At 35.5% G+C, this 18361-nt stretch overlaps 1 protein-coding gene across 1 annotated transcript; it reads right to left on the bottom strand.

Moving 5' to 3' along the window:
- Window positions 1-7362: 7362 nt before the first annotated feature.
- Window positions 7363-8151, bottom strand: LOC132272744 (uncharacterized). Its single transcript, XM_059773841.1, has 2 exons — window positions 8104-8151; window positions 7363-8043 (listed from the first exon to the last, which is right to left on the bottom strand). The coding sequence occupies exons 1-2, from the start codon at window positions 8149-8151 to the stop codon at window positions 7363-7365; spliced, it is 729 nt and encodes a 242-aa protein (XP_059629824.1).
- Between the last annotated feature and the right edge of the window lie 10210 nt (window positions 8152-18361).

The raw sequence follows: 18361 nt of genomic DNA, 5'->3' as shown, positions 1-18361 counted from the left end.
CTCGCCAGAGGTTGTGCCCCCCAACACCATCATAAGTGGTAGGCGATCCTTCTGTCGGACAAACGCACCCTTTTGCAGACAGCTGGTCTCTTCTGAGTGACAATCGTTTCTGGCATTTTTATTTTCTCTTATTGGTCAATCTCTTCCCATTTCGGCAAAGGTATAGCTGTCAATGGCTGAGGTTCTTCTGCATCCTCTAGCTCGTTAAAGAATCAAGCCTCCACTATATGAGACTCTCTTTTAGTAAATGGTCGATCGGAGCAACGAACCATTACTTGTTTCCCGTTTCAGAACCCTTTCATGCATTTGATGATACGAAGAAGGGACAATCCCAAACTTATGCATCCAACCTCGACCCATGAGCAAATGGTAAGAGGTATTTGAATCAATGACGTGAAACTTAATTGAACCCTTGAACTTTCCGATGGCCAGCTCGGTTGTCACATGCCCCTCGGTCCTCTGGATATCATTTCCAAACCCAGCAATCTTAGTGGGCCTTCGGATAAGGCTCTTGTCTGGGAGTCTGCTGCGGAGAAAGACTTCTAAAGGCATGATATTGAGAGATGAACCATTGTCTAGAAACGCCTGCTTGAGCTCAACCCCATTGAGCGAAGCCGTAACATACAATGGCCTGTTGTGCGGGGTAGTGATGCATTTGTCCTCCTCAGTAAAGCCTATAGCCGATCCAGGTGACCTTTGTGGTACAGGGAGTAATGTGATTGACGCAACTTCTTTGACACCTTCCTTCACTGCTAGCCACAGAAATTTGGCTATTTCCTTCTGAGCAAGAGGAGAAAAATCCATCTTTTGGAGAATGCTCCTGACAGGAGCCGTTTCCAACAAGTGAAATGCATAGAGGTTATCTCCCTTAACCAGCGCGACTTGGGCAACATCATGCTCGGCCCCTTCCCTATCGACTGCCACGCCAGATACCATCATCGCCACACTTCGATCATGCATAGGGAAAGGTTCTTCCCTCACATCCCTGGGAGGGAGAATGAGCTCGCCATTAGCAATTCGTCTGTGGAAAGTATTTCGCAACGCCCAACAGTCGTAGGTAGGGTGACGAGTATGCCGATGATACATGCAGTATTTGGGATGGGCCATTTCTTTTGGAGTGGGCTCGTGAGTGACCTCGGGCAGTCTAATGTCTCTATGCTAGATCTATTTCTTAAGAATGGTTTCTACTTCTTCTGGAGTGTATGGGAACGGGGGCGGCGCTTTGTCCGGATTCTTCACTCGAGGAGCATGGGCTGACCTCGCGCTCTTCTTACTGGAAGGTTCGTCTACGGCCGAAACCTGGGGTTTACGTCTACCTCGGTATTCTTATTGCATAGCACCCTACACACAAATAGCGAGGTTACTTGCCAAATTCTGAGATGCCTCTATCAAGTCGGCGAAAGTGAGCAGCTTCAGATTAATGAGATGAATTCAGTAGGACCCCTGCATGCCCTGTATGCAAATCTTAGCTAGCGTCTCTTCTTCGTGTGTTTCGTAGCATTCCATAGCTCGGTCATGAAATCTATGGATATATGTGAGAAAATCCTCCCCAGGTGCCTAAGTCTCTTTAGTTAGAGAGAGGGTAGTCACCCTTTCCTCTGCCTGAAAGAACTTCGATTGGAAAATCGTGGCTTGCTGGTTCCAGGTGGTGAGCGACCCAGATTCCAAATTCGCATACCACTTGTAGGCCCTATCCGTGAGAGTTTTTGAAAACTCCCTAAGCCGCAAAGTGTGATCATTTCCGAAGGGCCCCAAGGCTTCAATGAATCGCACGACATGCTCACGCGGATTCCCTTTTCTCCCATCAAACTTGCTGAACATGGGGGTTAGATACCCCGGGGGATAAGGGAGAAGCGCAATGGATTGTGCGTAAGGTGGCTCGGGGGCCGTTTCCTGCGTTAGCATACTCCTTTCATTCCACAGCAACACTTGTAGATCCGCTATAGTCACGTTCGGCGACTGTTGCGTAAGATCTTATTGATGTCTGAGCTCCTCCAAACTCCTGTCTCTGCCAAAATGTCGAAGGTGGTTCGTGAGTAGGATAAGAAGATCATTCCACATAAGCCAAGAATCTTGAGACCAGTATCCAAGTGGAGATCCAAGCAACACAAAGGATTCTCTGAGTATTAAGATTAAGAAAGGAAAGGTCGACTTTGGTACTATATAAGCTCGAGCTTGTCAGTAAATAGCTATTAATGTGGTGGTTGTTGTCTTAAAGGTTGATTAACCCCCTATTTATAGTGTTTATTTCCTCGGTCAATGTCTTTCAGTCCTTCTGGTGAGCCCACTCTTACCCAAGGGTTTGAGGGTCTCTCTGGATGAGACATTGACAGATGGGCCGCGATACTTTGCCCCCAGTCAAAAGAGGTAATGGCGCTCCTTAATTAATATGGGTCTTATCAAACGTCTTTCGCAATTAATGCGCTCCTTATCTTTCTTTGCTCGAGCTTGGGTACCGAGTATCCTTTCCCCTTTGTGTTGGCCTCAGGCTGAGGCCATACCTTGGATCTCAGCCACCTATCCACATGTCCTCAGATTCCCGAACTTTAGAGGGAAAAGGCCTCCTTCGAGGTCCTGCCTTCACGACCTCGCAGGGCTCTATCCCAATTTTATCTTGAGGTCCCCATAACCGGAAAGGGGAGCTCGTAAAGCAGGTTAGCCAAGGTTGCTCTTTGCCGAGGTTGCTCTTTCAAAGAGCAACCTTAGACGAGCAGGGAGGGGGAGGAGCCCATCCGACTGGAGCGGGGCATGTCCACAGTAGAGGAAGGGTAGCGACCCCTTCCTCGGTCAGCGAGTTCAGTTATTGGATAGGTAGCTCGAGGATACCTAGTCCATTGTGGACATGCCAGGTAAGCATTGGCTAGTTGTGCCTATTTTACAGAGGTGGCGCCACTTAAGCAGCTATTGTGGCGCGGTCATCAACAAGGTCTATCTGAGGCATTAGCTTCAACGATCAGAAGGGCGCACGCTGTTCATCCAGTAACAGCTGTACAGCTGGAGTGGTCCCTATGGTCAAGAGATGTGGAGAAAGAAATAATTCCTACTTGCAGGTGAGACATCTTTTGTTCTAATTTATCCGTTTAGGGAGTGACAAGTGTTTCAAGGTCCTAAGTTTATTCCCCTTTTGTGATTATTCAGGGAACTTGGCATTGGGATTGTTGCGTACAGTCCTCTAGGACGCGGATTCTTTTCATCTTGTCCGAAGTTGGTGGAGAACTTGTCAAATGCTGACTTCCGAAAGGTTTGTCTGTATAACACATGCATTTTGGGTTTCAAAACTTATTATAGAGCTCAATAGGTATATAAAATATGCTTCTTTCAATACCTTTTAAAGAAATATATTCCCTTCTAAAGAAGGCATAAATTTTCTAATGTCATAATGATTTTTTTTTTTTTTCGTTGTAAATATCAAGAACCATGTCCGGAATTAATGTCATGATGATATTGTGGATTAATAATTAATCGATATTGCGAAGCTTAGAAAGTTTTCCTAATCCACCACCTGGTAATGTTCGATTGGTAGTTGACATCCCAGAAGCTGCTTAGCCAGAGTCCTTCCTGTAGATGTCATATAAAGAACTTAAAATTTTCCCTTCTATATTTCTCCTTTCTTTACTTGGAGCTGGGGAAACCACAACCTCCCTCCCAATCAATCAGTGCCTAAATGCTTTCCATGAAAACTTCATAATATTGAGTGAACATTATCTGTGTACATAGCAGTTTTTAATGAACACTTCGTCACACACAACAATTTTCAGCAAGCATTATTTATTTTCTATTTATAATACCCCATTATCCCGTGGAGCCAAATTCTGAATTACAGGGTACACTCTTTGTTAGGTAATAGGACTTAGTATAGCAAATTTATGCCTAAAACTTGCAGGTTTGCACTACTTCTACAGATTTTTCACACACATTGACTAGGTTCTTTTGGGTCCTATGAGTTAAAAATAATAGGAACTTCATTGCGCTGCTTGCTTCCAAGATAATTATTGTCACGTCATTAAAACTACAAGAAACTGAACTTTTAGCGGGGAGAAGAGTCACCACCAAATGTCAATCACTGGGCATTAGATATTTTATTAGTGATAAAAAGACACAGTGAAGTTGTCACTAATTGTTTGTTGAAACGTCAAATGAAGGCCTTTTTTCAATGTTCTCCCCACAAGTTTGAAAACATGAATGACGCCAAGAACAAACAAATCATTGTAAAAGTGCAAAATAGTAACCACTAAATATCATAATGTCACTGCTAAAAATTGTTCGAATATCTGTCGCAGAAAGTCCTTTTTAAAGCAAAGTATCTCCAAAACTAATGAAAGAGTTTTTCTGCCGTTTACGACATACTCTCTTCTATTTCAATAATCAAGGTATTTGCCTAAGTCGGTGTTTATTTGAGTCATCCTCAAATACATTTAGGCTTGCATGTGTGTATAATCATACAAAATACACATACATTTATATATATATGTATGTATATATGTCTTGTTGGGTCTTCCCAAACTAGGGAGGTATGAACAGTTCACTGATTAACACATGATTAATAGTTCTCTTTAAAATCAATAGTTTAGTTATTCATATTTTTCATAGTCTTATTTGATTAATTAACCATATCAAGTTAGAGACCTTTATATTAATATAATCTCAAGTTTTTTCAAATCAATCCGTGCAAATCTACTAAAACATACTCATTAATTTTATACAAATTTAATAAGCAGGTTACAGATACATATAAATATACAAAGCAAGATCAACTTGCCTGGATTCATTTTCTGAATTGATCATTTCTCTGGCCTTCATTCTGCAGATGATCTTTTTTCTGTCACCTACGTCTCTTCTGCATAGTTCCTACCCACGTCAGTATCTATAGAGGCTATTTGGTTTTCAGAAAACTTAGATATGCTTCATATCTTGTCTCTGAGCATAGTCATTCTAGTAATTCTTCGCTAGAGTTTTTGGGTTATTTCAGAATCATCATCCATCTAAATTGGCGGGTATGCATATGCGGTGTTGATCATCTATAGTTCTCGAACATATATTTGATTCGACATCAAGCAAGGAGCAACCCTTCAGAATGACTGATTGGATGACTGAACTAGAGATCAAAGTGCTTAAGAAGCAGATCCTGTGAGGAGCAGATCTGTTGTTGATAGTCAATGGGATATTCTAACTCTTATAGAGTATGGATTCCATGTTGAGCATTTGTGTTCCTAGAGCTCCAACATTAGCCATCCAAGATACCATGGTATTGACCTTAAAAGATCTCACATATTGGTTAGTCAAAGTGACCAATATTGAAACTTGAGTCCATTAAACCTCTCAGGATTTAGAGCTTAATGTATCTAGTAGATAAGAATCACACCAAAATAATAACAGTAATTTGTATGGTGTGATCTTATGGTGACTCTAAGTACACTAACACACTGCCTTAGAGTTAACTATCCCAATGGTCAAGACAAAACATCCTATCTTATAGAGGTCAAGTGTGTTACAGTCTTACAGATAAAAGTGTCCAACTTTTATAACTGACTGCGAACAATGCCAAGATGCAAGAAACCGGTGAGCCCAATTCTCCTGCGTGTAAATCTCATTTACACACTTAAGTCACCTATAATGCAACTTGAGGACAATAATGCATCTCATGCAAAAATATGTAAAGCCAATGGATGGATATCACATTTATTAATAAAATATCGAATAAATAATTAGCTTGTAGGGTATATAATCCCAACAATCTCTCACTTGCACTAAAAGCCAATTACCATTACATCTAACACCCATCCCTTTAATATAAGACTTAAAAACCTTAGTAGGTAGAGTCTTAGTGAAAGAATCTGCAAGGTTATTTGCAGATGCAATCTTAATGACAACAATATCCCCATGCTGAACTATCTCTTTAAAACACCACCACGCTTCCATCACTATTCTGGTATACATAAAGCCCATTCAAATTCTAATCAAAATGAATGTTCGTGTCACAATCATTCGTAACCTTTTCATAAGTATAGAGGGATCTTGTTTGTTTGGGATCACCTCGTCAGACTTTCCCAAGAGCATTAACCTATCAGATGGCCTGATAACCCTCCCACTACGTTAAGGTTTCGATATAATAAGAGATTCTGGAGTCGTAGTTTCTGATGTCTCATCATCCATAACTACCATATCCACTCTGGGATTAATTGGTCTATCTATTATCTCCTTTAAAACAATCTTGCTTCGAGGATAGTGATTCATTATATAACCCTCCTCGAAAAAAGTAGTATTTGTACTAATGAACACTTTCAGCTCTTTAGGATCATAAAATGAATAACCATTTGTACCATTTGGGTAGCCCATAAATAGATAAACATCTAATTTCGGTCCCATCTTCTCAAGCTTTCCCTTCCACACAAGTGCAGGACACTCCCACTTATTTAAATTTTGTAAACAAGGCTTTCACCTAGTTTAAAATTCCTTGGTAGTGTTTGGAACTACTTTAGATAGAACCCCAAAAGAATACTGGTAGTCCTGAATAACTGATCATCAATCTTACCTTGTCCAGTAAAGATCTATTCCTTCTTTTTATAACACCATTTTGGTATAGTGTGTCTGGTGCACAAGTTTAAGATATGATCCCATTTATAGGACCACGTACATCTGTATGCACCTACTCTAGAACCTCTTTAGCTTTTATGCCTCTAATCCTTAAAAAGGTCTTTTGGTCATTTTACCGTCTAAGTAGGATTCGCAAACTGGAAGTGGTTAAACCACTAAAAAGCCCAAATGCCCATCCTTAAACAGTCTTTGGATCCTATTTAGATTAATTAATATGACCTACCTGCATATGCCAAAAATATATAGAGTTATTCGAAGGAATCTTTCCTTTTAATAGTAAGACATTCAATACATCAATTATTTCAGTATCATACAAGGAGTGAAGTGTAGGAGTAATTAAATAAAGACCATCCATCAATGTACCGGAATAAATAAATCTTTTATTTTTTATTATTTTTAAAACTTCTGAATCAAAAGATATTGAAAACCTAGAATTTGAAAAAACTGAAATAGAAATCAAGTATTTTCTACTCTCTGGTACATAAAGACAATCTTTAATAATAAACTCCTATCATTTATTTTAAAATAACTGCTCCTACTGATACTGCCGCTACCCTTGCTTGTAAAGCAAGATGAAGATAGATATCTCCCCTTCACTCAGTCTTCTGGTTTCCTAGAACCCTGCAATAAATTGCAAACATGGTTCGTGGCTCTAGAATCTACAAATCAGGTATCCGTAGATTCAACCACATATCACGTCTTAATAATGAGTGACTGAAGCATACCTTCAGAGTGCTGCTTTGCTAGATACACTCGACAATTCCTTTTTCAATGCCCTTCCTTACCACAATGGAAACAATTTCCTTTGATTTTAGCCTTGCCCTTAGCCTTGACAATTCCACCACTAGTACCAACCTTTTTGGGGACAGTGGAACCTTGCTTCTTATTATGGTTCTTGCCTTTCGGCTTTCCATGAGAAGAAGAACCCTTTTCCACTGTATGAACACTCCCTTGACCTTTAAAAATTCCTTCCGCAGCTTGCAGAGCATTCATCAGTTTTGATAAAGAATAAGCCATACTATTCATAGAATAATTTAGTTTGAACTGATTGAATGACTCTGGCAATGATTGCAGAATTATATCAACCTGGGTCTCACCATCTATGTTTGCCCCAAGAACCTCCAGTTCATTAAAATAAGAAATCATTTTTAAAAGGTGTTCGCCAACTGGAGTTCCTTCGGGCATACGAGCGTTCATAATTTGTTTCATTGCGACTTGTTGTGCCGCTCTACTTTGTTTCCCAAACATTTCCTTAAGGTTCAGTAAAATGTCACGAGTAGTGACAAAAGACTGATGCTGATGTTGTAAACCGTTTGACGTTGAAGCTAAAATATAGCACTTGGCCATTTCATCAGCCTTTTGCCACTTCTCGTACATTTCCTTTAGCTGTTGGCTATCATCAGGGCCAAGCATAGGAGGGCACTCTTGAGTGAGCACAAATTTGTACTCCTGTGCAGTAAGTACAATGTGAAGATTTCTCTTTCAGTCAACATAGTTTGACCTGGTTACTTTGTTGTCCTTAAGTATAGCAGTAAGTGGACTGAAAACATTCGACATCTGAAATATATATAAACATTCACGCATAAAAATGGCATTCATACAGAAATAAAAATGAACTTTAGTTTTCATATAGCCACTCCATGGGTCTCTCTAAACCACTGATATAATGAAGATATCGATAATCATAATCCCTGTAGGTATTCACTCATTTCTCTCAGGGGGCAATAAGAACATGCCATTACCAAGAGATCATGTCACTACCTTGATTAGACGGAAACAATTTCCACCATATCCCACTATCTAGGTATCTCATGCCAAATGAAATATGGCAACCGATTTAACTTTGGCTTCTAAGTGAAAATACCCCTTGAGGTGGAACGTACTCCCACTTAGTCAAGTTTATACCATTGTCTAGAAGTAATGCAATTGAATGAGGTCCATCTCCTAATGGTGATTGTCCCCATCCGCCTGCCGCTAGTTTTATCATGCAAAATCTATATCTAGTAACCAGTGAAACAAATACCCTCCGGAGGAGCACCTAAGATTGGCGGTGAGGTACTTGTTACACCTTACAATAGATCGACAATGGAAGGCTTTGGAATTTAAGATAAAATCCCGCTCCCACTTGATTTTTAAAATGAGAGAGTTTTCTTTAAATTCCATACATCCTATGCAAAATATAATGATATTAATTTTAATCTAAATAATATTGGAATCCATTTTAAAATTCTTTTAGGCTTAATGAACCTAATCCATTTGGGTCAACTTAGCTCAATTTCTTGAGTTAAGCTATGGGATAATCTTACACTTTACACAAAATTTAATTAAAAATAAAATTTTTTAATTTTCAGAAAATCAAATTTTCAAAAATATTTTGTGCTAATTTTTTCAAAACTACCCAAATAAGTAATTCCAATTTTATCTAGTTTAAAATTAAATAAAACGTAACTAAAGCAATTCATGGATTAAGCATGACATTCAAGCATATAACCATCACATGAATATAAGCATGCAAATAAAAATTATGTTGCACCCAAAAAAAATGCAAATCCCCTCTCATGGCCGGTTTAAAAGTCATTTCATGGTCGTCTTGTGCTTTCAAAGTCCTCCATTGGAAGCACAGACTTTTATCTTGTCTAATTCTTTTCTTGAACTTTTCAAGAATTTCAACCCCAAATTTAGAGAATAGTATAATATTTTCTCCTATACCCAACTTAGGGCTTACATAAAATTCTAAACAAGATAAAATAAAAAAATAATTAAATCCTATTCGGCTAGGGAAAACTAACTCTTATTGGGATAGCCCATTTAAAATGCCGCTACTAATTAATTAATTACATCACATGAAATTAAATAATAAATTAGTCGAACCATGAGAGAGAAATTATTTAGCTGCACCTGCAATCAAGCTTTGGACGATTGAATAATAAAATTGGTTGCATCAAAGCAGATAGACACTCATAGTAGTATCAGTACATGAAAATAATGTAGATTTCATGTACAGATCACTTTTCTGGGTCACTTAATAATAGGCATAAGACAAGTGACAAGTGTAATATAATATTAATTTCTGTTCCAAAACAAAATGAAATCATTAACCAAATGCACACACAATCTAATTAACTCCCACTGGGAGTTCTCTCTGCGGCGTCAACTACGTAACATTTATTATCATTATCATACTAGACAATCTATTGAAGACAAAAAAACACAATCTGATTACTTTTTATTTTATTTTATTTTATTTATTTTTTATGCACAAATCATCACATGAGTAATCCTTTACTGGAATGCCATCATTAGAAAACAAAAAAGTTCATATATATATATATATATATTTATATCCAAACAGCATGACTTTCAAACTTAAACTCAAACAATGAGTATCCAATGAAAATCAAATAGCACATCACCATCGTCACTAGCCACTGTGGGTTTATTAATAAAATATTAATAATTAAAATTTTGGTTATTCATCACCCTAACCCATGCCATGTGTACTTAAATATAATTAACCTGAGCAACCTTTAAAGAAAACCCTCAAAAATCATATATTAGATATACATCCAATACATAACAGTAGGAGGTTAATATAGAACAATCTATATACGAAGCGTGTCAGCCTATCACATGGGCATATCCCTGATATCCGTAGATATTAGCCGCTGCCAACAAGAGGTCGATTATATATTTATTAATTTATGAAAACTTACTTCTTCACATTAAATATAAACAATGAGAGTAAAATCAACCAAAGAACATACACTACTAGCATTCTCCTTTCGTTACCAATGGCTACTACTGTGTGCAGACTCTTCGACCCGACAAATATATATATATATATATATATATATATATATATATATATTTTTAATACACTGTTACCCGATCTGATCTTATGATTAATCAATCAAATAACAATAAAATAAATTAACATATTTATAAAATAAATATAATCCAACCATGAATATAATATCTATACATGCATAGATAATAATCAAGAGTTCAAATGATCATCATGATTTGAGGAAAAGCATGTGGGTGGCTTTGATATCAATTTGTAACGATACTCCACCACATGGTATGATATTGTTCGCTTTGAGTCTGAACCCGCACGGATTTGCTCTTGGGTTTTAGCTCAAAAGGTCTCATACCAATTAGAGATGACACACTTACATATAAACACTTCACCTTTCCTCTACCCAGAAGATGTGGGATTGTGAACCCGTAGCTCGCCAGTGTGGTAGCCTGACAGTGTCTCTCGCACCCGCCCACAGCACACCCGCCCACAAGGTCATTACAATCCACCTCCCTTGTAGGCCCGACGTCCCTTTAGGCACATTTCCGGCTGGGTTAGGCTCTGATACCAATTGAAGGCACAACGGAAGTGATTTAAAAATTTTCAGGATCATTTCCACATGATATTTCACCAAATCAATAACTGGAGTATTTGTAAAAGATTTCATACCTTTCGACGATTGATTAATGGTCAACACTCTGAGAATAACAGTGAATTAGATTGATCCTCTTTTGGCCTTGAACACCAGTAAACCTTCACCTCTATATCCCCGGAATACACAGATTTGTGGAAATCCTATATCTTTCACTCTCGTTATTCTATATTCTATAAGATTGTGTGTATATCCGAATAAGAGATATATATTGTGTATATAGATGGGGCTAGAGATGAGGATCAAAATGGATTCTTATCCTAGCTCCAATTAGATAGAGATAGAGTTATCTCATAACTCTATCCTATCTAATTAATTACAATAAGCACTATAATAATATTGTAATTGTTGGTAAAAATATATGCTTCATGTGACATTTAAGATATAACAACCCTTATACTAATATGTCATGAGATAATTAACAATATGCTAATAAATCATTAATTAAATATGCAACTCTATATTTAATTAAATATGCAAAATAAAACAATAAAAAAATAATAATATGTAAGGAATGAACCTGGACCGAGGATATAACGGTCTACATCCACCAGTAGCAGCACTACAAACTCGTGGATACGGCGAACCTCCTCCGTGTAATACTCTCTCTGACTCAAAAATGCATTTATATACTATATAAATGCTGAATTGGGTGTAATCCGAACCAAATGGTTCGGACCAATCTTAATATGGCTCGATGAAATTGGATTAGGGTCGAAGTGGCTCGAACCACTTAACCTATGGTTTGAACCCACTTGGATTAGGTTCCAATCTAGAGAGGGAGATAGAAGAAAATGAAAAATGAATCAATTGCAAATGATGCAAAGGGGGGTATTTATAGAAACAGATATACCTTTTCGGATTGGGTGTATCTCTTCATTATTGGACATAACCATTGCAATAGGTTGCAATGGTGCACATGGTGTTTGTTCACCACTAGACACATCTATTCTAATAGGTTGCAATGGTTCACATGGTGTCTGTTCACAAATAGACACATCCATTCTAATAGGTTGCAATGGTTCACATGGTGTCTTTTCGAGTGGGTGCAACCATGGGTTATGATGGTTCGGAAAAAAGGTGTAACCATTTGAAAAAAAAAAAAAAACTAAAAAGTGCTTTTAATTTAAAAGGTGTAACCCTTTAGAAAAACTAAAATATGATTTTTTAATTTAAAAGGTGTAATCTTTTAGAAAAACTAAAAAGTAGTTTTTTTAATTCAAAAAGCCAATCACCCAAAAAACCCATTCATTTGTGAAACCCATTTAAATAAGCCCAGCCCAAAATTAGGCCCAATCCAAAATTTCAAAAAAGAATAATCTGGACTTTACAATTAGGCCCAAGCCCAAGCCCAAGCCCAAGCCCAAATCATAAACTCAGCTTATTTAAATTTCAATTTGTTTCAACATTTTTTCCATGTGGGACAAACACTTCCCACATTTTGCATACCCATTTAGGCTTATCAAAACACCACACTTTAGAGCTAATTTCTCATTCATCCGGAAACGGATTTCAGAAAGTAAATATACCACATTCATCTCCTTACGGAGAGAAACGCGCTTGTCTAGAGATCCGTAAAAAATTATTAACGGAATCTATTTCAAATCTCATCCAAAGTTTATGTTTTTAATGCCCACGTTTCCAACAATCCCCCACATGAATGGAAATTTGCGTAAAATGCAAAAGATGATCATGCAGACACTAGAGAGAGTATAATCGAAAAGTTACTGCATCAGGATAGGTGGCTTTTGGCTTTGAACCTTCCCTAGTGTATTGCTATTGGATTTACTGGCTAACTAGTGAACGCGATGTCTTGAACTGTTCAGCCATTTGTGTAAACCAAGACAATAACAAACACACAGTACCTTTCTTCACAAAGTTGGTTCTCATTATTGTGTTCATTTTGGCCCTGAACAACTCCTGGTATTCAATGAGTGCTCCAGAAAACTTAGCCTTTATAGTTCTCATAGAAACGGCCCCACTTCACACTCATATAGGTGACTTTTTATTAAGAGTATCCTACCATACCCCACTTGAATTTTCAAGGTATGAGAGTCATTAAAAGCGTAACTTATCCTAATCATCGCTGTAGGTAGCACTGTCTCATCATAGAAATGGGTAGAAGATTTATATCTTCCCAGTGCTTCTGGTGAGTCACTCAGAATTTCCGTTGTCCCTTTGAACCTAGATCTTGGGATCTCCAGTTAACTAGGTTGGGTTTCCATTAAGGTAACTCGTTAGCTTTCGGCTTTTAATCCCATTCCCCTCGATGATCTGTACAATTGCTCTCTAGTACAACCCTCAATTTTATATGTGGCCACAAGGTTGTGTTTAGAAATATTACACTCTGCAGAGATTTCTCCAGGTGAGAGCAACTGTATACTTTGTGCCCTAAAATTGCTTATTGTTAGCAATATCATTTTCTTTTGTGGCACATGTGTAGACTTACTTTGAAATGTCCTCTATGTGAAGTCTATTGACTTTCCTATTTGATTTATTTAAAGTTTCTAACTTTGAGTTATATTAAGAACATACAACTACACCTTTAATATAAAAGATATATCCACTCTTGGATTTGAAGTCTTTAATATCCCATATTCAGATTGCATCACTGTTACACCTCCAATTTAGTTAGATACCTCGATCTATGTAATATTGGATTTAGGGTGTATCTCAACTACCCAATTTATTGTTTTTCAGTGATCTGATCCTGGATTGAAAATGTGCAATTAAACACAGTTATTAAGATGCCTTGCAATCTCAATCAATGATATACTTTGGCTAGTATTTATATTTAAGATTTACATTTACAAAAGTTAGATAAGCTTTTATTATCATAACTAGTATTATCTCAATCTCACTCTATTGAGAATATACTATGTTATCAGATGTTAAATCTTTCATATCAAATATACTAATTAGTATATCATTAATTCGACCAACACTAAAGATCCCCAATTTCCTCATAACATCCACACCAAGTAAACAACTCATAACATTATTCGATTCAATTCCTACCCCGTCACAGCTTAGTAACCTCAAGCACCTAGTTAATTGCTAGACACAGACTGACACAAAATCCTTAATAACCTCACAAATTTCCATGTTGTCTTTCTAATCTATCTACAATATTTAGTGCACTCAGTGAGTTGCACTATGTGGAATGGGTGCGAAAATTTGATGTAAAAATAATTTAGAGGGAGGAGAATAGGTTTTACTTGCTCTTGTATCTGGTTGTTACTTATTTTAATTTTATCAAAATAAAACTAAAATAAACCCTCAAAGTAATAAATAAAGTTTGAGAAATGACACTATAGTTTTTGTGCGTAGAAACTCTTGTTAGAAGAAATCTAACTAACTAAGGTGAAAACCACTGAGACATTTGCAATCTCGAGTGAAACAATTCACTAATCTTTGAAGCAAAGTACAATAGACCCTGACTTAGGCTCACATCCACTCAGCTTTACCAACTACTAGTTGCTAAACATCCTAGATTGATTCTCGCAACTCCTCGTCCGATTGCTGTAAACGTCAGGCTTACTCATGAATCCATGTAGAAGGGTTGCTGGTAGAACACAAATACTCCACGAATGCTCTGACCCCTTCGTAGTGTGATCGATTACTCCTTCCTTCAAATTATGAATTGGTGAAGGAAAACTTGAAACCCCAACGAAATCTCTATGAATCTTCCGATTTCTGCAAACGTCAGGCTTACTCACGAATCCATGTAGAAGGGTTACTGGTAGAACACAAATACTCCACGATTGCTCTGACCCCTTCGTAGTGTGATCGATTACTCATTCCTTCAAATTATGAATTGGTGAAGGAAAACTTGAAACCCCAACGAAATCTCTATGAATCTTCAAATTGCTCGGACTCTGATCAGATTGAGAACATCATGCTAAAGTCACTCAAGTGTAATAGTGTGTGCTCTCAAATATATAAAAATAATTTTTTTTAAAAAAAAAATCGAGGATAATTTTCTGTGAAAAATTGTCTAAAAAAACTCTCAATAGAAAAACTATTTTTCTCTTTAAAATCCTAATTAATCAAGAGAGAGAGAGAGAGAGAGAGAGAGTTTATATAGACTCAAAGAGTCCTTATAATAGGTAAAAAGATGTTTTAAAATCGTGCAAGGACAACCCTGGAAGTTTGGGTAAAAATAGGAAACTGAAAAGTTACCAAAATCTGATTTTTTGCACATTCAGGAAAGTGTAACCGGTTGAAAATTTACTGAGTACTATTTTTCATTAAAAAGTTCAACTGGTACCACGTTCAAGTTCAACCGGTTGGACTTCTCCTAAGAACAGTTTTTTATCAAGGAGTGCAACCTGTTTAAGAAGAAAGTGCAACCAGTTGGACTTTGCTCAATGCTATTTCCAACCTCTGCTCTCCTGCCCAACTTTAAGCATGCATACACTTGTTCTAAATGATGTTCTTATCGGTTCAAAGTATGCATGTACTTGTTGTTTTGCTTCCGACATAGAGACTCAAAATAAAACAAAAATTGCAACTCGATCGGAAACGTTTTGACACTAAAAATTGCCAATTATAAAATTTATATGTCGCACACTCGAACCTGCTTCTTCATTTAGTGATTTTCACAGATAATAAATCCAAACACGAATCTAGTTGATTTACTTGTGTAGTGTTGACTTGATCTTTTGTAACTCAACAATGCTTGTATCAACACAGAATAACATTTACTCAGTAATACTAAGATGTAAAATGAATGATGAAAATATTTGCACCCAAATATTCAAAACTCCCATAAAAAAATGGTCAATGTGATGAACATGTGTTGTTTGATATTTTAAAAATAAATAGAAACTTAAGCTTGATGAAAAATATGCGTATATACATACCAGCTCAAAAACTCTCTTCAAGGGTTATTTTAAACATGGGTATTTAAAATCAACCATTAGAAGTACTTGGATCAATTTAAAATCCAATAATTCGAATTTAAAAAAGTATTATTATTATGTACGACCTAATGTCATTCTCGATTGATCGACACATACAGAGCATTTTGGACAATTTACGATTGATGTTTCACCTTGCCTCGATCAATCGATGTATCTTATAATTTAGATCATGGTCAATACAATGTACTTTGTTTTTGTACATCACTGTACCATGATCAAAAAATAATCCCCATATTGATTAGTGAGTAAAAAACTGATACTTAACAGAAAAATAGAATTTTGAAAATACATGCAAATTTTATGTATCATGTTTTTTATTTCAAATTGTTAGAAATATGTAGAGAGAGAAATATAATGTATTGTGTTGAAGAATACATGAAGGTCCTATATAAATAAGAGAAGATTTGAGGTAAATGGGTGATGATCAAGTCATCTATATATGGTAACTAGGTAGATGGGGGTATACATGGTAACTAAGTGGGTACTGTAAGATATTTTCTTATATTTGTGGCCCACATGATTTGGACACGTGATTTACTTCTATTATTTGGTGGTTAAATAAAATAGATATCAGATTAATATTATATTATTTGGTCAACTTATAAATTACCTTTTTGATAATTAATTATTGAAAAAATGTTTTATATTTATTCCTTACTTTGATAGAAAGTGGAATTAAAATTACTAAAAGAAAAACTGATCTTCTCTTTGCCTTTATAAAAGTGCATATTCCCATCACTTATGTACGCTAATGAAATAACATGTATAATGTTTATGTGTGCAAAAGGTTAAGAGAGAGAAATCAGTTTTCACACTTTGACTTGCAGTTTATCACGTTGTTCGTTCTACAGAAAAGATCTCTACGTTTGCCTTGATATCTATGATATTTGCAATTACAGATCGAGGTATTTATATCTAACTATTTATTTATGTATTATAGACTATGTGAAAATAACGAAGTTCTAAGATCTCGGGATTCATATTTATTTGTGATAAATGGTTTGCATGAATAATTATAGTTTGCATGTGGTATCAAATCTTACGGTTTGTGAGCTCATTATTTTTCATTAATGTTGCATAAATTTAAATTAAAATAAAATAATTTAATTTATTAGATTTGACGTCTATATATATATATATATACAGTAGCGTTCTCATGGGACTGTTTGTGCGTGATATGTTTTGATCAATTTGTTGACATCAAACAATTAATCAAAATTGTGTGCCTCGATTTATGAACTTAAATGAATTATTAAAAGTTGAATAATGATATATAGTTTACATGATAGTTTCTATATATGTAAAACAGATGCATAATGTGGGTAAGACAAACAACATATATTCTTTAGATTCTCAATTTTCGTGCATGATTTGAATGATACATGAAATTGGAAAGTTGTAAGTCATGTTTGTTATTGTTATTATTATTATTTTTTTTAATAAAACTTATTGGTATATAACTTGTCCAATGATTTCAAAGATTCGTGTTTTTTAATTTTTTGAAAATAAAAATAAATTATGAACTATATAAAGTATGTGTATTTATTTATTTTATTAAAAATTTGTATTTTTAGAATAATACGTGAGTCTAAAAATTTAATTTAATGTTACTGGGCATGCAAATAATTATTGTTTTGTATCTATACATACATACATATTTGAGAATCAATTTTAAATTGATTTAATTATGATCTTCAAGTCCGAAAATAAAAATAATATGTTTTATTATGTATATAAATAAAATGATATTTTATTGAATTTTTGGACTATTAAGTTTTTGGAATCGAACCTACCTAAATTTGGATTGATCAATATAAGTATGTGTGTATAATGTTAAATGGGTAAATTAATGATGAATCAATCATTATCTAATTTAATATTCATATTATGCGCGGGTTAGTAGCTACCAAAGTGGCCTAATCATAATGATTGATGAATATTAATTTAGTAGTAGACATAATTAATGATGAATTAATTACTAGCTAGTTTAATATTCATATTTTGTAACCATAATGGTTGATGAATATTAATTTTAGTGGTAAGTATAATTGCAATATTTCATGAATTATAATGCTTATGATTTTTTGTGATATTCATGAATATTGAATTTATTTAATTATGAGAAATAATTCCTTAAAGGGAATTGATTTTCAAGTGATTAAATGAAAATTAAGGGAGTGGATGTATTTTTTTAATTAGGTAGATATAAGATATCTAAAGATAATTTATCTGTTTAATTAACTAATGTATCACCAATAAAGGTATACATATAAATACAAATAAGTATCATTATTAGTATTTTATAGTTGCCACCCAAAGGGGTACTATAGTTATACATTGTATTTATATTTAAGTTATATATACGCGTTATGAACTCAAAGCGTTATTGTT

Source organism: Cornus florida, unplaced genomic scaffold, assembly GCF_030987335.1.
Source record: "Cornus florida cultivar Cherokee Brave unplaced genomic scaffold, ASM3098733v1 CherokeeBrave_3.0.0_Hap2_Chr01, whole genome shotgun sequence".
NCBI classification, from domain to species: Eukaryota; Viridiplantae; Streptophyta; class Magnoliopsida; order Cornales; family Cornaceae; genus Cornus; species Cornus florida.
The sequence above is the reverse complement of the archived record's forward strand: the minus strand, read 5'-3'. Positions and strand labels throughout refer to the sequence as shown.